General features: G+C 45.4%; 1 protein-coding gene across 1 annotated transcript in view; it reads right to left on the bottom strand.

The window, feature by feature from the left end:
- The window catches only part of edem2 (ER degradation enhancer, mannosidase alpha-like 2), a 40,821-nt gene extending 17,337 nt beyond the window's left edge, over window positions 1–23,484 (bottom strand). The window contains exons 1-6 of the mRNA XM_043710763.2: window positions 23,264–23,484; window positions 16,951–17,061; window positions 13,604–13,643; window positions 9,789–9,894; window positions 6,001–6,126; window positions 1,668–1,879 (exon numbers count right to left, since the gene is read on the bottom strand). Coding sequence (XP_043566698.2) covers window positions 1,668–1,879; window positions 6,001–6,126; window positions 9,789–9,894; window positions 13,604–13,643; window positions 16,951–17,061; window positions 23,264–23,367 — 699 coding nt within the window. The 5' untranslated portion in view covers window positions 23,368–23,484. The remainder of the gene's footprint in view (window positions 1–1,667; window positions 1,880–6,000; window positions 6,127–9,788; window positions 9,895–13,603; window positions 13,644–16,950; window positions 17,062–23,263) is intronic.
- Between the last annotated feature and the right edge of the window lie 2,661 nt (window positions 23,485–26,145).

The raw sequence follows: 26,145 nt of genomic DNA, 5'->3' as shown, positions 1-26,145 counted from the left end.
GTTATTTCAGTTAAGATACACTGGCTTTCATGGCAGTCTAGAAGAGGAGGTTCTTTAGATTGATCCCCAGTATGGAGGGATTTTGTAATCAGTGGTTGAGTAGCATGGGGAAAGTGAGGATTGCAGATGCTGGAGATCAGAGTCAAAGACTGCATTGCTGGAAAAGCACAACAGGTCAGGCAGCATCCAAAGAGCAGGAGAATCGACGTTTTGGACATACGTCCTTCATCAGGAATGAGGCTTGTGGGCCGGGGCTGAGAGATAAATGGGAGGCGGGTAGGTCTGGTGGGGGAAGGTAGCTGGGAATGCAATAGGTAGGTGAAGGTGGGGAAGAAGATGATAGGTCGGAGAGGAGGGTGGAGCAGATAGGTGGGAAGGAAGACAGACAGGTAGGACTGCACAAGGGGGCAGTGCCAAGTTGGGAGATTGGGACTGGGATAAGGTGGGGGGGGGGGAAAATGGGGAAACTGGTTAAGTCCACATTGATCCTGCATAGTTGGAGGGCCCCAACATGGAAGATGAGGCGTTCTTCCTCCAGGCAGGTCTGTAGTTATTGACGTTTAGAAGAACACAGCTTACCTTGTAGAAACATTTAGGATTTCTTCAGAAACTTGACAAGGTCATTGTTTCCCCTTGTGGAAGAATCTAGGACCCAGAAGGCATCATCTTATACTCGGTAAAGGGTTAAAGGGTTATGGAGAGCGTGTTGGAAACGGGGTTGAGGTGGAAATAAGGTCAGACAAGATCATATTAAATGGTGGAGCAGGCTCAAAGGACTGAATTGCCTAATCCCCTTGCAGATAATCTCAGAATAAGGGGTTGCAAGTTTAAGGCAGAGATAAGGAGGAATTTCTTCTCTGAATCTGAAATTCTTTACCACAGAGAGTTATAGACGCTGTGTCATTGGGTCATTCAGTGTATCATGGCTAAGATAGATAGATTTTTAATCTGGAAGGGGATCAAGAGTTATTGGATAAGATAGGGAAGTGACGTTGAAGGATTATCAGATTAGCTATCATCTCACTGAATATTAACTGAACATACTCAATGGGCTGAATGGCCTACATCTGCTCCAATGTCTCATGGTGTTCAACCAACAATCTCTTAGCTCAGCACTGTCCAAATGCAAGATCCAGGGAGCCAAATTTGCAGAGGCAACATCACGAGAAGAATAATAACAATGTGCATTAAATGCAGTGAAACATCCCCTAGGTGCTTCACAGGATATCATCAAACTAAATCTGACACAGAGCGACATGAGGAGATATCTGCGCAGATGGTTGAGGAAGTAAGTTTCCAGGAGGGGCCCTAAAGGAGAAAAGAGAGGGTACACCAAAAGCTTAAGACCTCAGCAGCTAAATGTACAGTGGAGTGATTCACATTGGGAATGCGGAAGAGGTCAGAATTGGAGTGCAGAGATCCCAAAGGGTGACTGTGTGATGTTCTGTGAACTCATAGCTGCTGCTGGTGCCAGCGTCGGTGTTTGGGTGCTGATGTAAAATACACGGATGTGTGGCAAAGACGTCAACCGAAAAAGCAACTGCCCTAGTGGGAGAAATCAAACCTCCACGTAGCGCCGTGCCGATGATCAGGAGCAGTGTGAAGAAGGGGCGGGGGAAGGGAGAAGGTGGAGAATTGGCTGAAACCCTGCAACGAGAAACACTCACGAGGCCAATCTCCGACCGGCTGTTCCACAGTGCATCCAGTGCTTTCCTCGCCACTTCCTCAAATATGGGGTCACCTGTCAGGCGGCTGAGAGTGGCAAATTCCAGAATGAAGGTGCCTATACCAGCGGTGCATGTCACTGAGGTCTCACTGGGATTAACGCCCTTCATGAGGTTTACTGTTCCGTAAGGCATTCCCGTTGAAGTCTGGAAAGCTTTACGTAAGATACAAAGGTGGTTACTTTAAAAATGATACTGATTGCACTTGAGTACTCATAAACAGATGCGGTGTTCAAAATCTTGAGTTCAGACAGAGCAGCTGAAGGGAAAATATTAGCGGGGCATAAAAGCAGAGGAGTGGGAATTAGCTAATCTGCTTTTGCTGGGAGCCACCAATAACATGGACTCGTCTCCTTTGCTCTAACCTTGTGATTTTATTTTATCGTCATCATATAACAGCCACGTGCGCAATGCAGGCTACCCCAAATAACTGTACGGTAATAACTAAATAAATCTATTTTTATTGATAAATTATTGAGGGATAAATATTGACCAGGATGCATAAGATCTTGGTGTATGTGTACTCATAAAACCAAAGTAACAGTTTTATGTGTACATGGAATATATACATAAGGTGGGGTAATGTGTGGCCTGGAGAGAAACTTAGAAGCACTGCAATTAGTGGCTCACTTCCAGATCCCTGAAAACCTCCTCATGAATTACAAATCCTCATGTCAGACAGGATAAAATATTTGCCACTTGCCAGGGTGCAGCTGTGACAACAATCGAGGAAATTCAAATCCAATGTAGATATTGTGTTTGAACGGCATACCTCCCACTTGATTCAGTGCCCACTCATCTCCCCATGGGCACTCTGTGGCTGCATTGTGGACTATGTATAGAATCACAGGAGTGACTCACCAAGGTTATTTTGACAACATCTCTGTCCCCACTCCCTGCAACCACCAGCACTGGGAAAAACAAGAGGAGCAATGTCGTGAGAACACCCAGTACCTGCTCCAAGTCACACGTTCTTCCTTCCCCACTGCATGTCAATATTCTCAAATTCCTGGCCCGGCAGGGCCATCAACAATATAATGATGGTAATGGTCTAGGAAGTCTGATCACCAGCTTAAGGTATGGAAGTTATCCTGAGAGTCCTGGTCAATATTTATCCCTCAATAATTATGAATAATAATTAACCCCTCTGCTTTTGTGCCCTGTTAATGATGTTGAAAAAATAAAACCACAGAATGGTTAGAGCAAAAGAGACAAATCATGTTATTGCTGGGTCCCCACTCCTCTGCCTGTATGTCCTGATAATATTTTCCCTTCAGCTGCATATCGAAGCCCCCTCTGGAAAGGGATAATTGATCCTGACTCCATCACACCCACTCCATCTGGTGTATTCCAGATCCTGAGCACTCACGGGTTACCCTCATGTTGCCATGAACTTCCTTGTCACCCAACTTTTCTCCAAGTCCCCTGCTTCTTGACTCTCTCGGTTTTGAAACACAGTTTCAATCTATCTGCTCTGTCTCAAAGATTTTGAGCACCTCGTCTCTTTATAAAGTGCAGGCAGACAACCCTTTATCCGAAATGCTCCAAAGTCCGAAGGTTTTTTTGTGAAGTTTCTTTCTCTTTAACAAGGTTGTTTGGCGTGCAAACAGTTAACCAAGTCGATACCCACTCGATGAGTGTCACTCAGATTAGATTTGATTAGATTAGATTCCATACAGTGTGGAAACTGGCCCTTTGGCCCAACAAGTCCACGCTGACCCTCCGAAGAGTAACCCACCCAGATTCATTTCCCTCTGACTAATGCACCTAACACGATGGGCAATTTAGCACGGCTAATTCACCTGACCTGCACATCTTTGGATTATGGGAGGAAATCCATGATGACATGGGGAGAAAGTGCAAACTCCAGACAGACAGTTGCCCGAGGCTGGAATCGAATCCAGGTCCCTGGTGCTGTGAGGCAGCGGTGATAACCACTGAGCCACCATAGGGGAATGTGGCCCAGCACTGGCAGGCCTCGATTCTGTTTCGAGGCCCCGTTTTACTGAGTGAGACTGCTCCTCCGGCAAGATTTTTAAAAATTTCACCATCAAACTGTCACCTATTCTGAAATTCGAAAAATTCTGAATTCCGAAAACCAGCTGGTCCCGAACATTTTGGATAAAGGATTGGGCACCTGTAATTCATTGGCTCCAAAGTGGTTTGAGGGACAATCCAAGCTTGTGAAATATGCTAGATAAATACAGAATAGGCAATAGATACAGCGCTGTAGGTGATACCCACATCCTGACAGGAAACAACTTCTTTTTCCTCAAATCATACTTAGGAATTTAATTACTTTTCAAATAAATGATGGACTCAGAACTTGAAATACCATCTCAGCCACCAGGTGGCTCAAAGAGACCTCTAGATGATATTTCACCTTCGTTTATGATGAGGGTTTGATGTGTGAGCAACCATATATTTTCTGTGTTGTTTTCACATTGGAAGCCCATTACCACCCCATGGTGAACACGCCTTGTGACACTGTGACAAGCAAGGTAAAAACAATGACTGCAGATGCTGGAAACCAGATTTTGGATTAGTGGTGCTGGAAGAGAACAGCAGTTCGGGCAGCATCCGAGGAGCAGTAAAATCAACGTTTCAGGCAAAAGCCCTTCATCAGGAATAAAGGCAGTGAGCCTGAAGCGTGGAGAGATAAGCTAGAGGAGGGTGGGGGTGGGGAGAAACTAGCATGGAGTACAATAGGTGAGTGGGGGAGGGGATGAAGGTGATAGGTCAGGGGGGTGGGTGGAGAGGATAGGTGGAAAAGGAGATAGGCAGGTAGGACAAGTCATGGGGACAGTGCTGAGCTGGAAGTTTGGAACTAGGGTGAGGTGGGGGAAGGGGAAACGAGGAAACTGTTGAAGTCCACATTGATGCCCTGGGGTTGAAGTGTTCTGAGGCGGAAGATGAGGTGTTCTTCCTCCAGGTGTCGGGTGGTGAGGGAGCGGCGGCGGAGGCGGCCCAGGACCTCCATGTCCTCGGCAAGTGGGAGGGGGAGTTGAAATGTTGGGCCACAGGGTGGTGTGGTTGATTGGTGCGGGTGTCCCGGAGATGTTCCCTAAAGCGCTCTGTAGGAGGCGCCCAATCTCCCCAATGTACAGGAGACCGCATCGGGAGCAACGGATACAATAAATGATATTAGTGGATGTGCAGGTAAAACTTTGATGGATGTGGAAGGCTCCTTTAAGGCCTTGGATGGAGGTGAGGGAGGAGGTGTGGGTGCAGGTTTTGCAGTTCCTGCGGTGGCAGGGGAAGGTGCCAGGATGGGAGGGTGGGTTGTAGGGGGGCGTGGACCTGACCAGGTAGTCACGGAGGGAACGGTCTTTGCGGAAGGCGGAAAGGGGTGGGGTGGGAAATATATCCCTGGTGGTGGGGTCTTTTTGGAGGTGTCAGAAATGCCCAGAGCCAGAAAATCTGGGTTCAGGGTCCACTCCAGAGACGTGCGTTCACAATGTGACCAATCAGGTTGATTACCAATCCTTCCAACACATGCCAATGACAGATGGTAAGATCGGCAGAGATCCGTGCGATGGAAAGAACATTGGAGCATCTACCATTGAGATCCGCACCTCCAACTGTGACATATCAGGAAAAGTGCACGTTACTATAAACCCTTGGAATCTCTGAGGGAGATGTAACACTGCACCACTGTTCTATGAATAATACCCGAGCTAAAGATAGAGATCAGGATTGATACTGATTTTGGAAAATTCTTCAATCAGAAAATCTTTCGATAGGTTTACAAGCAAGCGATCGGGATGGAGGCTGGGTTTAATTCTAGCTGATGTTTTATTCAGCTATTTATACAATCCTTGTAGTATGGGAGCAAGCCGTTCAGCCCATCAAGTCCACACCATCCCTCCAAAGAGCTTCTACCCATACTCAGCCCATCCCTGTAATCCTGCATTTCCCATGGTTTACCCACCTAACCTGCACATGTTTGGACTGTGGGAGGAAACTGGAGCACCCAGAGGAAACCCCCATGGACACAAACTCCCCGCAGACAATCACCCGAGGCTAGAATCGAACCCAGGTCCCTGGCACTATGAGGCAGCTGTGCTAACCACTGAGCCACTGGACCGCCATTTGCATGACCTCCCTGCTCTTGTATCCTTTACCCCACCCTCGTCAAGGAAAGCACATGTTTGGAATAGTGAGCAGTGGTTCACAAATGTAATCATGTTTGGAAACAGCAAACAGCAAGAGGAGGAAAGGAAGATGGCACATGTCCAACTTGCCCATGTCTGCATGGCATTAGGGACCCCCTCACCTGGCAGCAGCCTGCGAGCAGCCTCTTCCGCCAACCTGAGCAAAGGTCCAGAGCAGGGCCATCCCGGCTCCACCTGGATTCCGCCTTGTTTGGAGAGTAAGTGAGCAGACAATAAGCCTCCCACCACTGCAGAAAGGAACAGACACACAACAAAACCATTAGAACCTGCCGATAGAACAAGTAGATACTGAACGTCTCCTTTTGTGGGAAAGAGCATAACTGGAGGCTGTCCATACAAGATGGTCGCCAAGAAACCAGAGTGGGAATTCAGAAGAAACTTCTTCCCCCAACGATTGGGTGAGAACGTGGAACTGACTGTCACTGGCGGTGGTTGTAGCAAACTGTGCAGATGAGTTTCAGAGGAAGTTAGGTCAGAATCTGATAGAGAAGGGAACAGAGAATTATAACAATACATGGGAGAAGGCTCCAGTGGGGCACAAACACTAGTACGGGCTGGTTGGGCCAAATGGCCCATCTCTGTGTCACATATCCAATATAATTTTGCATTGAGGAGAAAACACAAAACGATAAGAAGCACACTGAAAATTTTGTTTGGGTCCCTTTCAAACAGACAAGTTGTGTTAAAAAACAAGCATTTTTAAACCCAAGTTAAAAGCAGCATTTCGGAGTGCTGTGTGCCAATACATTTACCTTTATAGCCACTGGAGGGGTTTAGCTGGGGATTCTGTTGCTATTGCAGCCAGTGTTGCTGTCAGCAAGGTCTTGTGTTTCGACACTGTATAGTATAATAACGGCACACAGTTTGGCAGAGCACAAGCACACAGCTCCAAACCTGCTTCGTGTTATTCAGTGAATTCGTAACCCACTTTCACCCACTATGGCCATGTGTTCTCCCATAGAGGAACAAAATCAGATGGTGTTCCCCAAAGCCAAAGCAGAACACACACACCCAGTGACAGGTAGTCACAGATTAAAACAAGCCACCAGTTAATGCCCAGTTGCCAATTACCAGAACAGCAATGCAGTCGTTCTCAAACCGCAGAGGGACATGGACCCTGGGGATCTAGGGAATTTCTGAGGAAGTTGGCCATCTAAGAAATACTGCCATGTTATTTCAGAGAGAAAGTGAGGACTGCAGATGCTGGAGATCAGAGCTGAAAATGTGTTGCTGGAAAAGCACAGCAGGTCAGGCAGCATCCAAGGAGCAGGAGAATCGATGTTTCAGACATGAGCAAGAAGGGCTCATGCCCGAAACGTCGATTCTCCTGCTCGTTGGATAATGCCTGACCTGCTGCGCTTTTCCAGCAACGCATGTTATTTCAGAGGCCCACTTAGGGACAAACCAGGGAGCAGAAGCAACAGGTTCAAGAATAGCTTCTTCCCCTCTGTTATTAGACTTCGGAATGGACCTCTCACTCTTTCTGCACCTTCGCTGCAGGCGTAACATTGTATTCCTCACTTGGTTCTATTAACCTAATGCATTTTGTACGATATGATCTGCCTGTACTGCATGCAAAATGAAATGTTTTACTGTACCGAGGTACATGTGACAATAATAAATCAAATCAAAACAAAAGCAGAGTGAGGTGAACATTACATCAAGGATAGTCAGACTTTGCTGCAGTGGGCACATCACCTCACTGATGTTTAGGTACATAGGTCACAGTCTGAGGATTGGGGGTGGACCATTCAGTCTTATGCCTGTGGTCAGCAAAGTTTTGGAAAGAATTCTGAGGGATAGGATTCATGACTATTTGGTAAAGCATAGCGTGATTAAAGGCAGTCAGCATGGCTTTGTGAGGGGCAGGTCATGCCTCACAAATCTTATTGAATTCTTTGAGGAGGTGACAAGACATTTGGCCCATCTAATCCACACTAATCCTCTGAAGGACACCCCAGATAGATCCAATCCCATACCCTATCCCCATAATCCTGCGTTTCCCATGGCCAACCCACCTATCCCGCACATCTCCGAGCATTATGGGTAATTTAGCACAGCCAATCCACCCTAACCTGCAGCTCTTTGGACTGTGGGACAAAACCAGAGCACCCAAAGGAAACCCGCACAGACACAGTGAGAATGTGCAAACAATCACCCAAATGCTGCAGGGACCCCACATCGAAAATGAGATGCTATTCTTTCAGCTCATGCCAAGCTTCGCTGGAGCACTGCAGCAAGCCTGAGACAGAGAGGTTGGCCAGGGAACCCAGTGGTGTGTTGAAGTGGCAAGTAACTAGAAGCTCAGAGGCATTTGACAGCACGGTGGCTCAGTGGTTAGCACTACTGCCTCACAGCGCCAGGGACCCAGGTTTAATTCCCACCTAGGGTGGCTTGTCTTTGTGGAGTTTGCACATTTTCCTAGTGTCTGCGTGAGTTTCCTCCCACAATCCAACGATGTGCAGGTTAGGTGAATTGGCCATAGTGTTCAAGGATGTGGAGGTTATTAATCATGGGAAATGTAGAGTAATGGAGAACAGGTTTGGGTGGAATATAACTTCGGAGGGTTGGTGTGGACTTGTTGGGCCGAAGGACCTGTTCCACACTGTAGGGATTCTGTATATATTTTACAGACATAATGTAGGTGTTCTACAAAGCAGTCACCCAGACTGCATTTCGTCTCCCTGGTGTAGAGGAGACCATATTGTGAACAGCGAAAACAGGAGACCTTTTTTTTGTTTATTCATTCATTGGAGGACGGCGTCGCTGACTAGATTAGATTAGATTCCCCACAGTGTGGAAAACGGGCCCTTTGGCCCAACAAGTCCACACAAACCCTCTGAAGAGTAACACACCCAGACTCATTTCCCACTGACTAATGCACCTAATACAATGTCCAATTCACCTGGCCTGCACATCTTTTGGAAAATGGGAGGAAACCCACGCAGACACGGGGAGAATGTGCAAACTCCACACAGACAATCGCCTGAGGCAGGAATCGAACCCGAGTCCCATGGCACTGTGAGGCAGCAGTGCTAACCACTGAACCACTATGCCATCCTAGGCAGCATTGCTCATCCCTAATTGGCAACAACATTGTAGGTCAGACCAGTTAAGGAGGGCAGTTTCCTTCCCTACAGGCCATTAGTGAACCAGATAGGTTTTTCCCTGACAATTGGCAATGGATTCTTAATTCCAGATTCTTATTGAATTCAAATTCCACCATCTGCCGTGGTGGGATTTGAACCTGGGGTCCCCAGAACGTTATCTGGATTAACAGTCTAGTGATAATATCACTAGGCCATCGCCTCCCCTCCCCTAAACTGAAGTGCAGGTTCACCTGGAAGGTATGTCTGGGGCCTTGGATGGTGAGAAAGGAGGAAGTAAATGGGCAGGAGTTACACCTTCTACACTTGCATGGGAAGGTAGAATGAGGGTGTGGGGAGGTATTGGGAGTGGACCAACATGTATGTTTGGGTGGGGGGTCCTTGTAGAAGACTGACAAGGGAGGAGAGGGGAATGTGTGTCTAGTGGCGGTATCCCATTGGATGCGACAGAAAAAGCTGCTTATAATCCTTTGGATACAGATGCTGGTGGGATGGTTTTATTAAGTCAAAGCCTTCTTAACTAAATATAAAATACAACATCTTCCCTCGAAGCCAGCAAGTTATCTCTGGTGTCTTGGACAATATCATGACCAAAAACAGAGAATCTAGTTGTAATCTCATTGCCATTTTCAGAATGCCCTGTACACCAAACGTCTTCTGCTTTTATTGTGACTACTACATTCCTTATACTGTGACAGTTACTTCAAAAATGGTTAATCGGGTGCAGGTTTTTTTTGAGGAGGGGTGACGAGATCATTTTAAAGAGTGCGATGCAGGCTCACCTCGAATATTGGTCTCAAACACAGAAGCGTTAACGTCTATGTCAAAGTCCATTCCATCCTGAAGAACATGAAAAACCCTCTGAAACTCAGTCACGTTACCCAGTACCTGAAGGCAGAAGAGTTTGGGACAGTGTGTGAGAAAATGGAAGTGGTTGCGCTGGCACAATTACAACATTTAAAAGGCATCTGGATAGGTAGATGATAAGGCAGGGTTTAGAGGGAAATGGGCCAAGTGCTGGCAAATGGGACTAGATGAGGTTGGGATATCCAGTCGGCATGGAGGAATTGGTCTACAGGGTCTGTTTCCGTGCTGTACATCTCTAGGAGTCTATAACCTGTTCATTCAGCACCTCCTCCCTTCCCTACCAACACCACCAGCACCGCAACAGCAGACTTGTGGAGAAGTCACATGCATCAACAGTGGTCACTTGGGGCATGTGCGGGAGACTAACTACCACTGTACAACACACAAACTACTTCAAGAGTGGAGCGACAGAGGACAGGTTGGTGTTGGTGATCAAGGAGGACCCATTCCCCATCTACTTGCATTCTCAATATCTCACTGGAGCTTGATTAGGATTTCCACAAGGTCAATTTCATACAGGATCATTCCACACATTAAAAAAGAGACAATATTTGGCCAGTCATCTCACTCTGGTGTGCAGTTCACAGATCAAAAGGGCACTATGTCACCCAGTCCCTTACGAGTGAATCATTTCCCTCATTGCTTGTTGGTTAAGGACACCATGTCCATTTCCCTAACTCCATACCCACAACCCGTAGGTTAGATTTCCACGTGGAACTAATCTTGAACAGATGATTCCAAAGCACATTCCACCCAGCATAACATTGACAGCAAGAAACAGATTGTAACTGTAACTGCCACCTCATGTCATTCAGCTGCTTTCCCACCTGGACTCTTAAGGGGAAAACTCTTAATTTTTCAGAGATGCTCTGGTCTCATTCAAATCATTGATCCCAAACCCAGGTACACTCACTGGGCTAAATTTCATTTCTGTGTTATGAACAGAAGATCTCAAGAAATTGAGCTCATTTAACTTGGGATCCTCAAAGCTTGGCTGGACTTGGATTTTAAGTTCTTAAAAATGAAGGGATTGGAAACTAACTCCATCATATAATCATTCTTTAATGCATTTCTTCAGGTTTTTTTAAAAAAGCATATGTTTATCCCATTAAAAGAAATTCTACATGTGATTATTTTCTGTGGAAAGTATTCCTCAACTCATTCTTGAAAGAGATGTCATCACTTGGCCATTAGGAGGTGAACTCATTTTTTAAAAAAATGTCTGTCTTGGCTTTTAAGACCCAGGTCACCCACTCCTTTCCTGAACTATTGTAGAACCCAATCACTGGAAAGAATGGCAGCAGTAACAATGCAGTTCCCCGACTTAGACTGCATCAGGTTAATTCCTGGTGAAGGGCTTTTGCCCGAAACGTCGATCCTCCTGCTCCTCGGATACTGCTTGACCTGCTGTGTTTTTCCAGCACCACACTCTCGACCCTACATCAGGTTAGTATCCATTTCACATCTGAGCACGAGCTTCAATTCCAATCAATTTGTTTTCCCTTTCTCAATGTCTCAATGTGTGTGTGTGTGTGTGTGTGTGTGTGCGCGTGCGTGCGCGTGTGTATGTTAATGGCAAAGCAATATTTGTTGTCCATCCTTAATTATCTTTGAGAAAGTGGACCTTGGATGGCTGCAGTCTATCTGCAGAGTTAGAAACAGAGTTCTAGGATTTCGATCTAGCCACAGTCACAGAACAGTGATACTGTTCCAAGTCAGGACGGGGTATGGAGGGGATCTTGTCGGTGGTGACATTCCCTCGCATCTATTGCTGCCCTTTACCTTCCAAATGGTAGGTTTAGCAGTCTAAGGAGCATTGCTGAGCTACTACAGTACATCTTGTAGATGATGCACACTGCTCTACGTCAGTTCATCTACTTGAAAGCAAGTAGGGATGGGTAACAAATCTATCTGCAGTGTGGGGTTTGCACATTCACCCCATGTCCGGCAGGTGCTCCAGTTTCTTCCCATAGTCCAAAGACGTGTAGGATAGGTGCACTGGCCATGCTAAATTGCCCATAGTATCCAGGGATGTGGAGGCTTAGCCATGGGGAATGTGAGGTTACAGGGGGAAGTGTGAGGTCACGCATGTTGGTTGTAACAATGCAGAAAGAGAATAAATATCGACGGCATGAAGCTTGAAATTTCAGAGGCACTCTGTACACTCAAACAATGAACACACAAGAAGAACAACAGACATTGCTGGAGAAATTCGGCAGGTCTGGCTGCATCTGTGGAGAGAAAGCAGAGTTATATTTTAGGTGGACTGACCTTTCTTCAGAACCGGAAAAGGTTGGAATATGTGAAGGTGGAGCATGGGGAGGCGGGAGTAGTAAACAATAGGTGGAGATGTAGCCCAGAGGCAGAGAGAACAGCAGTTGGACAGTCAAAGGAAGGGGTAAAGGACAGTGGGGGAGATCAATAGTTGCTAATGGGGTGCATTAGTAGCGGACAATGGGTTGTGGTAGCAGCCCATGTGATGACAAGGTCTGGTGTGTGGGGGGTTGGGTAAGGACATGGGAGAAGGTGTTCAGGCCCTAAAATTATTAAACTCGATATGGAGTCCAGAAGGCAGTAGGTCCCCAAGCAGATAATGAGGTGCTGCTCTTTCAACTTACACTGACCTTTGCTGGAACACTGCAGCAAGCCTGAGCCAGAGATGTCAGCCAGGGAACATGGTGGTGTTTTGCAGTGGCAGGCAACTGGAAGCTCAGGGTCATTGCTGTCAACTAGTGAGTGTTCCAGAAAGCAGTAACCCAGTCTACGTTTCATCCCCCCAGTGTAGAGGAGACCACATTGAGCAGTGAATACAGGAGACCAGATTGAGTGAAGTGCAGGTAAAGTGCTGCTTCACCTGGATGATGTGCCATGGTCTTTGGTTAGTGAGGAGGAAGTAAATGGGCAAGAGTTACACCTTCTGAAATTGCATGGGAAGGTGTCATGGGGCTGCGGGGAGGTAGTGGGAGTGGAGGAGGAGTGGACCAGGGTGTCCCAGATGGATCAGTCTCTGCAGAAGGCTGACAAGGAAGGGAAGGGGAATATGTGCCTATTAGCGGCATCCTGCTGGAGGTGGTGGAAATGGTGGCTCATGATTCTCTGGGTCTCAATGCTGGTGGAGCGGTAAGTGAGGACATGGGATTCCCATCGCTGTTGTGCGAGGGAAGAGAAGGGGGTGAGGGCCAAAATGCGGGAGATGGATCGGACTCGGCTGAGGGGCCGGTCAACCACACTGGTGGGTAATCCTCAGTTGAGGAAGCGGGTGGACATTTCAGAAACTACTCACTTGTAGAGCTGTCATCATCAGAACAGATGCAGTGGAGAATGGAATAGTCTTTACAGGAAGTAGTTTATGAGGATGTATAGTTCAGGTAACTGTGGGAGTCAGTGAGTTTGTAATGGATATTGGTGGCCATCCTATCCCTGGAAATGGAAACAGAGGTATTGAGGAAGGGAGGAGACAGAGATAGACCAAGTGAAGGTAAGAGTAGAATGGAGAATGGAACCAAAATAGATAAACTTTTCCAATTTGGGACGAGTGGGAAGCAGCACTGATAATTTCATCGATGTGTGGCTCAATGGTGTACTCCTGCTCTTGTAGTCCTTAACTGGCAACAAAAGCCATAGCAGGGGGAAAGATTATCTGTAAAAAGAGGGTTGGAGAAAAACTGGCTTGGACTGAGCATGTCAGGTCCAAACAGTCCAAACAACTGAAGCACGAACGCACACTTACCAACAGAGTGTCCAACGCATCGATCAATGTCAGAGAAAAGCTGCAAATGCAGAAAACGAAATTACTTTTTCCACACAGTAAGGGATGTTTGACCCACCAAATTGACTGTTAACCTGCTGCGATTCGTGGCCATAAATTAAAAAAGAATTCTGTGCGCCTAACCTCTAGAGAATGTTGATTCACTTCCTCTCTCAAAAGACATCCAACCAGAATGGAATTCGAGTCTTCTTCAGCCTTTTGGTAACCAGTCATTCTTCACCTCTGACCTTTCGACCTCCAGCTGAGGTCAACAAAGCCAAAAAGGGTTAGAAACTGAATCAAGGCCTTTGTAGGCCAAGTGGGCTCGTACTCCAGGGTACACACCATCATCCAGGTTTGGGGACTGGTTCCCTGTTTGTAAATTAAAATATCATGCCTACTTTACCCACCCTGCGTCTTTATTCATTCTCAAGCAGTACTGGCAAGGCCAATCCTCAACGCCCACCATTAGTTGCGACTGAGAGGCAGTGGAGAGACTCCTTCTTGAACCACTCCAACCCCGGTGAGGATGACACCTCCACAATGCTGCTGCTACACAAACCTAATGTTAAATAAAGGATCACAGAGCTGTTGCAGTGCAGAAAGAGGATATTCGTGTCAGCTTTTCAGCACTATCCCTCCAAATGAGAAATTCCACACCCTAACCACTCACTGCAAGAGACAATGTTTCTCCCTATTGTTGTTGCTTCTTTGGCCAATTACTTTAAGCCTTTTCGGAGGTAAGCTTTTCAGTGTTATGGGAAAAGACAAGGGAGTAGACCTGCTTGAGTAGTCCTTACTGAAACCCAGTACAGACATGAAGGGTTGAACGGACACCTTCTGTCCTGTAAATGTTCTATGATGTTCTACTCCAGGCAGTTTTATAAAGTCCCTATTCCCCCCATACTTTTGGTGTTGTTATGGGATCTCCCAAAACCTGATACCGAGGGCAAATTTTAAAATGAAAGAGAAATGACTCTTCCAAGTAGCAAAGATACAGCAGCTTTAAATTAAACCATATAGACAGACCCACATTAATTTAAAAACTGCAATACCCATGATTACTGAGAACTCCCAAGACATGAAAAAGCAAAAAATGATATAAAAGGTGACACCTAACAGACCGATTCTAAATCCTGTACCTTAAAAATTCAGGTTTTCATGTTTTTACTGTGCCTCCCGTCCATGAACTCCCCCTCCTATAAATGTGAATCAACGCTGAGTGTATCAAAGAAGCGTAAAAGCCCTACGGTCTGGAATCAGGCCATTCAGCCCATCGGGTCCAAACCAACCCTCCAAAGAGCATCCCACCCAGACCCACCATCTACCTTATCCCCATAACCCTGCATTTCCAATGGCTAACCCACCTAGCCTGCACATCCTTGAACACTTATAGGCAATTTGCAAACTCCATACAAAGTTAGAATTGAACCCGGGTCCCTGGCGCTGTGAGGCAGCAATGCTAACCATTGAGCCACTGTGCTGCCCCCTTCAGTAATCCAAGAAGACATTTGAAAATAATATTGAGATCCTATTCTGATAGTTAAGGCGAAACATTTTGAAATTAAACTGAACAGTGAAAGAATGCATTTGTAGATGTGGTTTCGAAAACACAAACCTATTTTCAACCCTTTCTACAAATTTCATGTTCTTGATTTAATTCCAATACCCTTCCCGCTCACTGTTTTAAGCTCTCAAATTTAGCATCTTATTTGACCACTGACAACAGGTCAACAATCGCACAAAGGTTTCCTCCTTCCACATCAAGAATGTTACCTTTGTCTGTCACTTGTTCACTCAATGGCTGCAGATTATCCATGCCTTTGGCATCTTAAGGTATCAGCTTTTGCAATGTTTTAATGATTTTGGCCTAACTACACGGAGGAGAAAGTGAGGACTGCAGATGCTGGAGACCAGAGTTGAAAAATGTGGTGCTGGAAAAATACAGCAGGCCAGGCAGCTCCTCAGATGCTAACTACACGGAGTTTAGCTGCTGGTTACAAATTCCAATGTCCACATCAGTTTTCATTTTATGATTGTCTTACAAAGCAAAGGCAACTAAAGTGATATCTGTGGACACACTGCCTTTAAATACGGTCATCTATAAACCCTGGATTCATCAGCAATGGGAAACCCTTCCCATTCTCCAAACGTTAACTGCAGCACCTTTACTCAACTCTCAGTTAAAGTAACTAACACTACAAAATATAGAAGCACAGAAAAATAGGAAGAATAGGCCATTCACTCCATCGAGCCTGCTCTGCCACTCAATATGGTCATGGCTTATCATCAAACTCAGTCCCCTATTCCTGCTTTCTCCTCATACCCTCTGATCCCTTTAGCCCTGAGAACTGTATCCAACTTCTTCAATGCTTTGCCCTCAACCAATTTCTGTGGCAGATAATTCCACAGGCTCCCCACTCTCTGGGTGAAGAAATCTCTCATCTCAATCCCAAATGGTCTAACCCTTACCCTTAGACTGTAACCCCTGGTTCTGGACTCTCCTACCATTAAGAAGATCCTTCCTGTTTACCCTGTCTAGTTCAGTGAGAACTTTATAGACTTAAATGAGATAAACATTCCCCTCCACCCGCACCCTCCCCCCCATTATGTTTCTAAATTCCAGTGAATAGAGTCCTAACGGATCCATTCTCTCTTCATACATCTGTCTGTCCATCCCAGGAATCAGTTCGTTGCAATCCCTCCATTGCCAGAACATACTTCCTCTGTTAAGAAGATCAAACCACACACAATACTTCAGGTGTGGTCTCACCAATGGCCCCTGTAAATTTGCAGCAAGATCATCCCAGTTCCTGTAATTAAATCCTCTCACTTCTATGAAGGCCAACATAGCATTGCCTTTCTCTACCAACTGCTGGACCTGCATGCTTACTTTCAGCGAGTTGTGTACAAGGACAACCAGACGTCACTGAACCTCCTCCTTTCCCAATCCATTGCCATTCAGAAAATAATCTGCCATCCTGTTTTTGCTTCTGAAGTGGTTAACCTTATATTTATCTACATTATACTTTAACAAAACAGAAATTAAACTTTGGGCTTCCTGAACTGATTGCTACACATTTCTTCAACTGAGACATCTTGTTAAAATGTTTCAACTTGGCAAAAGGTATTCATTATTCAGCTGTTATTTTCCTTAAATGTGCATAACTAAATTAATCTGAAGCTTAATGAACAGTGATTGTTGAACTGTTTGAGTTGGGATTGGGTTCCTCCATTCTCTTCACAACATCTTGTATAAACTTTTATTTTTTTGGAAAATCCTTTATTCGCTAGATAATGAATACAACTGCAGGTCGACTAAAACTTACCTGCCCCAGGTATCCTGACCATCACAAGTCAAGGGTCGCAGTTCATCATAAGGGAAAGCGTTCTCCAGGTAGTTGTTATAGGCATGATAAAACATGGCTTTAACTCGCTCTCTATGGCCGGAGGGGAGGGAAAAAAACAAACAAACATTGCTTAGAGATTTTCCGTGCAGTCTGTATTAAATTTTCCAAACAACCCCCAGAGAATCACAAAACCCAAACATTCACAAATACAGAAGTGCTTATGTTGGGAAGAAGTTACATTAGCAAGCTCACAATGTAGAGACCAAAGGTAGACTGGGAGACCATAGAGTTATAGAGTCATACAGCACGGAAACAGGTCCTTCAGTCCAACCAGTCCATGCTGAACATAATCCCAAACTAAACCAGTCCCACCTACCTGCTCCTGCTCTATATCCCTCCAAACCTCCCTATTCAAGTACTTGTCCAAATGTCTTTTAAGTGTTGTAACTGTGCCCACATTCATCACTTTCTCTGGAAGTTGGGGCAGCATGGTGCTGCCTCACAGTACCAGGGACCGGGGTTCAATTCCAGCCTCAGGCAACTGTCTTTGTGGAGTTTGCACCTTCGTCTTAAAATCTCTGATCGTAGGCAAAGAACACCTACTGTTAATCCTATGTATACCCCTCATGATTTTAGAAACCTCTATAAGGTCACCTCTCAATCTCCTACACTCCAGTGAAAAAAGTCCCAGCCTATCCCTTAGTGATAGTAGTTTTAGAAAGGGTACCCTTGAATTGTTGCTAACTCCTTCTGGCAGCCAATTAAAAACATATTATTAGAGACCTGGAAGCTAAAGAACAGAGGTTATCAGGCCAGTCAGAAAAGATAAAATAATCCAGGGGATATGGGCCAAACGCAGGCAAATGGGACTAGCTTAGGAAATGTGGTCAGCATGGACGGGTTGGACCGAAGGGTTTTGGTGTGTTTCTATGCTGTATCACTGTATGACTCTATCCAGCTTTTCAGTATAACTCCAATCTTCCACAGTAGGCAACATCCTTGTAAATCGCATCTGAACCCTTTCTAGCTTAATAATATTCCCCATTCAGGCAGCAAGCATGGCTCCTACCTTCCCACAGCTGGTAATTTGACTTCCCCAAGTTGCTCTGACATTTCTCTTTATGTCTTTGGCCAACTGCTGAATTTTACTAATCTCAAGTTTTTTTTAAAATTTGTTGTTGAGATGTGAGCATTATGGAAATGGCCGGGAGTATTTTTTTAACCCATCTCTATCTTCCCTCCGTGTGACTTGATCGGCTATTTCAGAAAGCAAATAAGAATCAATGAGATTGGTGTGGGTCTGGAGTCACACATGGACCAACCCAGGTAAGGTCAACAGGGTTAACAATATTTTGACACAAAATCTCACCAGGTTCACTAACCTCGATTAGCTAAGTAAATCTGCAATAGGGTTGGGTTAGGGTTAGGGTTAGGGAAACTCCTTTCCTGAAAGAAGCTTAGTGAACCAGGTGGGTTATGACAAAATAGGAGTTTCACAATCATTATTGACGAGGCTTCCCTCTTATTCCAGTAGACCAGGGAATCAAAGAGGGAATATTTCCCTTGGAATGCTGAAGGGGGAGGATGGATTTTGCTCTTCGTGTCATGCTGATGGTGGTGAAAACAGCAGAAAATAATCAATTGAATTTTAGCATCAAGAATTTTAGATGTTTCAATCAAGGCAGTTTCTCATTCTTCTAAATTCTAGAGAATATATGCCTAATATACTCCATCTCATCACCAAGCAATCCCTTTAGCTCATGTGTCTGGAAAAGGAGTCTAGGTTTTTAAGATTACTTGTCCAGTAACCTTATCACTATGACCCAAATAAAAGAAAAATTCCAAACAGCAACGGCAGATAATTATTGGTCACTACAAAGATTTCCTTTCTGATCATATGCTCCCTGATCAACTTTTTAATCAATCCGTTAGTTGTCTGACACCTATGGAAACATCATGGTATTTCAAACCAGGCCATCGAGAAATCTACACTAATTCATTCTGAAGCAGGAAACCGTAAACCTATCTTTTACTAAAAACTGATTTACAAGTTAGTCACCCAGTTGTGAACAGGTTCCATGCTGGGGTCCATTCACAAGTTGATTTGTACCCAGTCAGAACACAACACGGGACAATATTAAATAGCTGTTCATAAATACGAGGAGGCATTCACATGTTGGATCTTTAACCTTAATTTTATTACATCCTTGTATGGGATCACTTTGTAAACATGAGCATTCGTAAGTCAGACTTTTGAAAATCAGGAACCCCCTGCATTTACAAAATGCAACATTACAGACATCTGCTTCCAAACAGCCATCATCACAAAAATCTCTCTTTATATGTGTTCAAAGTACTCAATCAGTGCCCTCCACCTCTTGATCCTTCATCTTAATAGTACAGTAACATTCTTTCGAGGTACAGTTAGTTACCTGGTTGACAGGGTACACTTTCTCCCTATTGTGGAACATAACAGGCAAGGATTAAATTGGACAAGTGAGTGACAAGACCACGCCAAATGGAAGATACGGTGGAGTGTGAAGTTATTACTTAAATTGGAAAAACAGAAAAGCAAATCCTTTTTTTACATGGTGTGATACTGAGGAATATGTTGGCATTCAGGAGGATCAGAGTGTGTTTGTACTTAAGTTAACATGCAGATATTGCAAGCAATTAGGAAGGCAAATAATTTGTTAGCCTTTTTTATTTTAACCAGAGCCACAGTAAGGTAGCTCACAGGGTAATGTGTTGTTGTTTTGGTCTTTTTACCCAAGGAAGGGATACAGAGTCTAATGGAAAAAGTGTGACAAAGATTCACGAGATTGATTTTTGGGGCGAATGGATTGTTCAATAGAGCAGATTAGACTTAAAATTTTTTTGAGCTCATAGGAATTAGGGATTTTTGAAGCATATAAAATTATTGGGAGATTTGAGAGGTTAGATACTGGGAGGATGTTTGCTTTGACTGGTAAGTCGAATACTGGGATCACAATCTCTGAATAAGTGGTCTGTCATTTAGGATTGGGACGAGGAAACATTTCTTCACTCAGAACGGTAAACCTTTGGAATCTCTATCCCAAAAACTTTACGGGTGCTCAACCACAGAGGATATTCAAAACGGAGACTGACAGATTTTGGATACTGACGAAATCAAGGAACAAGGGGAGAGTGCAACATGGCAAATTGGCCATGATTTTACTGAATGACGGAGTAGGCTTGATGAGCCTACTGGTCTACTTCTGCTCCTTTTTCTTCTGTTAAGCTACATCCACAGAGTGGAGCTCTGTTTGGCAAATACTAAGCTTTAATATCCTCTAAGTGCACATAGAGTGGTCCTGTTTCGGTTTAACCAGGTAACACGACACAGTTTTCCACTGATCACTTTCGTCATGAGGAGTAAAGTCTGGGTTCTAATAAGGAGTCATCTTTGGTTACTCGAGCACCAGCTGTGCTCTGGAACACCATGGATATGTGACTCCAATATTAGACTGTTTACCACAGAGACTCGACTTGTCTCCAACCTACCATGACTATATCTGCCACTTTAGACCCACCTTAACCCCAGGGAGGGCATTCTTGAATCCTGTGGGTTTTATGGCAAACTTGGTCACAAGATGACTGATGAACACGGGTTCGGATCTTTACAGAGCAGGCAGCAGTCATCAACAGTTCTTCACAAGTGGCACAAAGAACTAGACAACTCAATACTCCACGCACCTTGAACCCCACCCCGCCCAACGCAACAAGGACAGAACCCTCCGGTCCTCATCTTCCACCCCACCAACCTCCACATACATCGCATCACCATCCACCACTTCTGCCGCCTCCAAACGGACCCCACCACCAAAGATATATTTCTCTCCCCACCCCATCAATGTTTCGGACAGAACATTCCCTCCGTGGCTCCCTTCTCAGGTCCATGCCTACCAGTCCACACCCCACTCCTGGCACCCTTCCCTGCCACCACAGAAAGTGCAAATCTGCACCTACACCACTCTCCTCACCTCCGTCTAAAGCCCCAAGGGATCCTTCCACGCGTCAGAAATTGACCTGAATCTCTACCAATGTCATCTACTGCACCCGGTGTGGTCTCCTCTACATGGGGAAGACAGGACGCCTTCTTGCGGATCGTTTCAGAGAACATTTCTGGAACACCTGCACCCAGCAACCCCACCGCTCCGTGGCTGAACACTTCAACTCCCCCTCCCACTCCGTCAAGGACATGCAGGTCTTGGGCCTCCTCCACTGCCAAACCGTTACCACCTGACGCCTGGAGGAAGAATGCCTCATATTCCATCTTGGGACCCTGCAACCACACGGGATAAATGTGGATTTCAACAACTTCCTCATTTCCCTTCCCCCCACATTATCCCAGTCCCAAGCCTCCAACTCGGCACCACTCTCCGGACCCATCCATCACTCTCTTCCCCCCCCCCACCGACCTAACACCTTCTCCCTCACCTTCATCCACCTATCGCTTTCTCAGCTACCTTCCCCCCAACCCCATCCCCCGCCCATTTATCTCTCAGCCCCCTCGGCCCACAAGCCTCATTCCTGATGAAGGGCTTATGCCCGAAATGTCGATTCTCCTGCTCTTTGGATGTTGCCTGACCTGCTGTGCATTCCCAGCAACACATACTAGACTCTGATCTCCAGCATCAACAGTCCTCACTTTCCTAACTCAATATAAATATGTGTGTTTTGTATTCATGATGTGGAGGTGTCAATGTTGGACTGGGGAAGACAAAGTTAAAAATCACAACACCAGGTTATAGTCCAACAGATCTATTTGGAAGCACCAGCTTTCAGAATGGTATTCCTACCACAACCCCCTGATGAAGGAGCAGCGCTCCGAAAGCTAGTGCTTCCAAATAAACCTGTTGGACTATAACCTGGTGTTGTCTGATTTTTAACTGTGTTTTGTATCATAGTATGGGCGCTCGTTATTTCCCATCAGTCTTGGTTTCTCATTACACAAAAGAGATGAGTGCACTAGAGAGAAAGTACAGAAGATATTAGCATGTTGCCAGAAATGGAGGCAATGAGGCAAGATTGGGTAGGTTAGAAACAAATTACTAAAGATGCTGGAATCTGTACTGAAAACAAAAAAATGTTGGCAATTGCAGTGAGTCAAGCAGCATCCACGGACAGAAAGTAAGCTAATGTTTCGAGTCTAGAGGTCTCTTCGTCGTAGCTGAAGTGAAGTGAAATGTGGAGGGGACAGCATTTATGCAATATCTGGGGGAAGTTGGGTCAGACTGCTGGAAGGACGATGGTGTGTGTAACTGCCAGATTGGAAAGATCAGGCAGCCTCTTTTTTTTCCTTTCAAGTAGATGAGGATAGGGAGTGATGTAAATTTACATATAGAAAATTAAGATAGGAAGGATCCATTTCCCTTAGCATTGAGATCAATAACTCAGGGGCATAGAAGATTAGAGGGGAACAAGAAGAGAAATTGCTGGTGAGACTCTGTGGGGAGAAAGCAGAGTTAACAATTCAAGTCTGGTGACTTTTTATCAGAACTGAAGGTTTGTACAGGAGAGTTACAGCCAGTTTATCAGTGGGTAGAGGGGGATCCAGAGCTCATTGCTCTGAAAGGCTGGTGGGAGAAGAGAACCTCATTCAATTTTACAAATTGAGGTGCTGTCACCAACAGGGGTATAGACAAAGAATATGAGCTTAGATTGAAAAGGTCTGGCCAGCATTGACACAGTGAGCTAAACTGCCCCTTTCTTTACTCTACATTTTTAAATATTAGTTTCTAAAGTGCCACAGCCTTAGTGTTGCTTAGGGAACCATATTTCAGAAACGCACCAAGTTATTAAACTCAACCTCCACCTACAAACTTTTGTCAGGAGGCAAAGTGATTTCAAGATAAAACGAACTAGTAAACCCCTGTTTATCAGAAATGCAGAGTTGTAATTGTGCTTTGTGCGAGCAGCCCAATGCATGTCCCGAAAGAAACAAGTAAAAGGCTAAGGGCTCAGTTTTCAAACGCAAGAACACCTTAGCATTGTGTCAAATGTGATGCAGTCCTCCCTTATCACCGGGACAGATGGTATAAAGGTTCAAGTCCCAACTTCTCCAGGACAACTGGAAGTGGGTAACAACCAGTGACACTCACATCCTATGAACGAATAGAAGAAAGCCACATCGGAACCTCTATTCCCCGGAAACTTAGGGAAGAAGTGCATTTATTTGTGGCAAGAGTTTATTTTGCCTACGACTAATCAGGAACTCCCTTTTGCAAACCCCATTTCCTTCAAGCAATGCAAGGCCAACAGCACTGACCTGTAGTGAGCCATTTCCTCCGCCTGGATTTCTTTGCCTTTTGCATTGTGGCCCCCCACTCCGATGATTATAGAGAAGCAGGCGGTGTAGAATATTCCGAGCATGGATTTAAGCTGACACCACTGCACCGCTGTTCCTGGAACACTTTGATTGACAGCCGCGGTCCCGGGGAACAGTTTGATTGACAGCCGCCCTTCCAGGGACACGATCCCCTCGCTCTGCCCCTCGTCAGCAAACCCGGAAGCGAATACCTCAGTGCGCCTGCGCCTGATGCTCAGCGGTGCCGCCTCAGTCCATGTGCTCCAGTTCCTCAGTAGCTGATTTTAGTTGCATGGCAGGGGTGGGCAATTAATTCTTCCAAGGGGCTACATGAGAAACCTGAGTTGTGTTGGAGGGCAGAACCAACAATAAGTTGAACATAATTCTGCTCAGTATTAATTTTCTCCCATTGTTAAAAAGTACTAAATTATATAATTTCGCACTGAAACTTATAATCAAAAGAATAAGGATATTCTGTTACAATAAAGATATGAAATTGTGGAGTAGGTCAAGTACAGAAGAAATAAACAGTAAAAACAATAATTTCAGTATTTCATTTTATTTTTAACATGTTAATCTCCCAAAACAATACTGAACAATAATGAAACAAAACGTTGTTTCATTATTGTTCAGTATTACAAACAACCAACAACTCTATACAAAAAGAAATAAGTGCTTTTGATGTTTTTCAGTTCATTTTACTTGTTGAGTGAGAAAAATCCAGTCTGTTTTGGGCTTGAACAAGTGCACTGAAATCTGGTTGAATGTCTGAGGTGGTTATGCGAAGGGCAGCTGAGAGGTGATCATCAGTGATAGAGGATCAGTATTTGGATTTGTTGAATTTCATCACTGAGAATGTCTGTTCACATATATAGGTAGATCCAAAGAGGACTAGAATCTTCTGAGCATGCCTCCTCATGTGTGGAAAGTTCTCCTCTTTGAGAGAAGAGTAAAAATCAAGCAGTGACACTGACCTAAAGTAGTTTGCCAGAAGTGTGTCAGACTGCAGGTCAATGAGTTCAAGCTAAACATCACTAGGTGCATTCTCCACATTGCATGTAAATGGGGGAAAAAAAACCTGGTCATCAGGTGTGAGGCACTGTCATTGCTATTATACGTGGCACAGGTCTGGCCTATTCCCAGAACCTGTGCCGCTGCAGTCACCCGGGCCATCTTCCAATTTATATGGAGGTCAAAGATGGACCGGGTCCGAAGGGATTCACTGTCTAAAGATCTGGGCAACGGGGGAAAAAATACACCCAATGCCACCCTCACCCTGATGGCCACCTTTGTGTGTGGCTGCATCAAGCTGTGCGTGGATCCCCGGTACGCAAACACCAAGTGTCACTACGTACTGAGGTTCTACCTGTCCCCGGTGTTGCAAAGGATGGGCCTGGCCTCGCTGCCGCGGAACGCTCCGAGTAGTTGGACCATTCCGTATCACCTGTCCTTCGTGGAGAAATTTATGAAGAAAAACACCTTTGACCACAAGTCCATCAGGAAGTGGTCAGCACGTAGTGTCCTTGAGACCCTTCGGGAAAAGGAGAGGGCGGATCCTATCGAGCGGTTCCCTGAGCAGACTGTCAAAGCCATTTGGCAGAATGCCTCATCGCCAGAACTTTCCAACAAGCACCAAGACATGGCTTGGCTGGTAGTGAGAAGGGCTCTGCCTGTGAGATCCTTTATGCACGCCGGACTCTCAGCCACACCGCACGCTGCCCTCGAAGCGGCTGCGGGGGGGACGAGACTGTCACACACCTCCTTCTGGAATGTGCCTATGCAGAGGAAGTCTGGAGAGGAATGCAGTGGTGTTTGTCGAGGTTCGTCCCGAGCAGCGCCGTGACGCGGGACTCCGTGCTCTACGGTCTGTTCCCCGGGACGCACACCGAGACGAACATCAACTGTGCCTGGAGGATCATCAACTCGGTGAAGGACGCTCTCTGGGTGGTCCGAAACCTGCTGATCTTCTAGCTGAAGGAGTTGACCTCGACTGTGTGTTGCAGACTGGCACATTCCATGGTCCAGGACTACATGTTGAGGGACGCGCTGAAGCTTGGGGCAGCTGCCGCCAAGGCGCGGTGGGGAAAGACCACTGTGTAAAGTCTGCCTGCCTAACGAAGAACAGGAGGCCCACGCAGTCATTTGGGCTCTGCTGAAGCCTCAGCTAATTATATGGGCATATGATCGAAAAATGTACAGACCTGTATAAAAATGATCAGTTTTGATCTCTGTATGTAAATGTTTACATACGTATGGCATGACCAATTGTACAGACCATCAAATTATTTATGAATAAAGTATATTTTTGAAATAAAAAAAAATTCATGTGAATATCATTCTCAGCCATTTTAAAGTCTTGAAATCGCCTTGAAAATTCACCATGTGTGCTTCTAACACAGATGAGTACCTGTGGAGGTGTTTTAAAAAATTCTCAAGGTCAGGTTCGTAGGAGAGTAGTCTGACACAGAACAAACGACCAAGAGGCGAGTCTGCTAGAATATGGGCATTTTATTCCCCGCAGCGTCGCACAACCAGGTCTCATACAACGGGTCTGGCTTATACTCACTCTACATGTTACCAAAACTGGGAGCCGTCAGTTCTCGTAGAGCGGTTGCCAACAACCCACGCTCGGCGGTTAAACGTAACCCCGGAGCAGACTCACCGAACTGGAGACTTTTCCAGCTGATATACTCTTTTCCAGATATAAACATTCATGTGAACAGCAGAGCAAGGCTAAAAAACACATTCCATTCTGGTTACATACAGATAAGAAGATTCACACGGGGAGGTGTGTAATAAGATTCACACGGGACTAAGCAACACCTCCATTCCGGTTAGATTCA

This window comes from Chiloscyllium plagiosum, unplaced genomic scaffold (assembly GCF_037043375.1).
Source record: "Chiloscyllium plagiosum isolate Xiang-an unplaced genomic scaffold, Cpla_swu_hap1 HiC_scaffold_15, whole genome shotgun sequence".
NCBI lineage: Eukaryota > Metazoa > Chordata > Chondrichthyes > Orectolobiformes > Hemiscylliidae > Chiloscyllium > Chiloscyllium plagiosum.
Note: the sequence above shows the minus strand (reverse complement) of the source record. Positions and strands in the feature narration are given on the sequence as shown.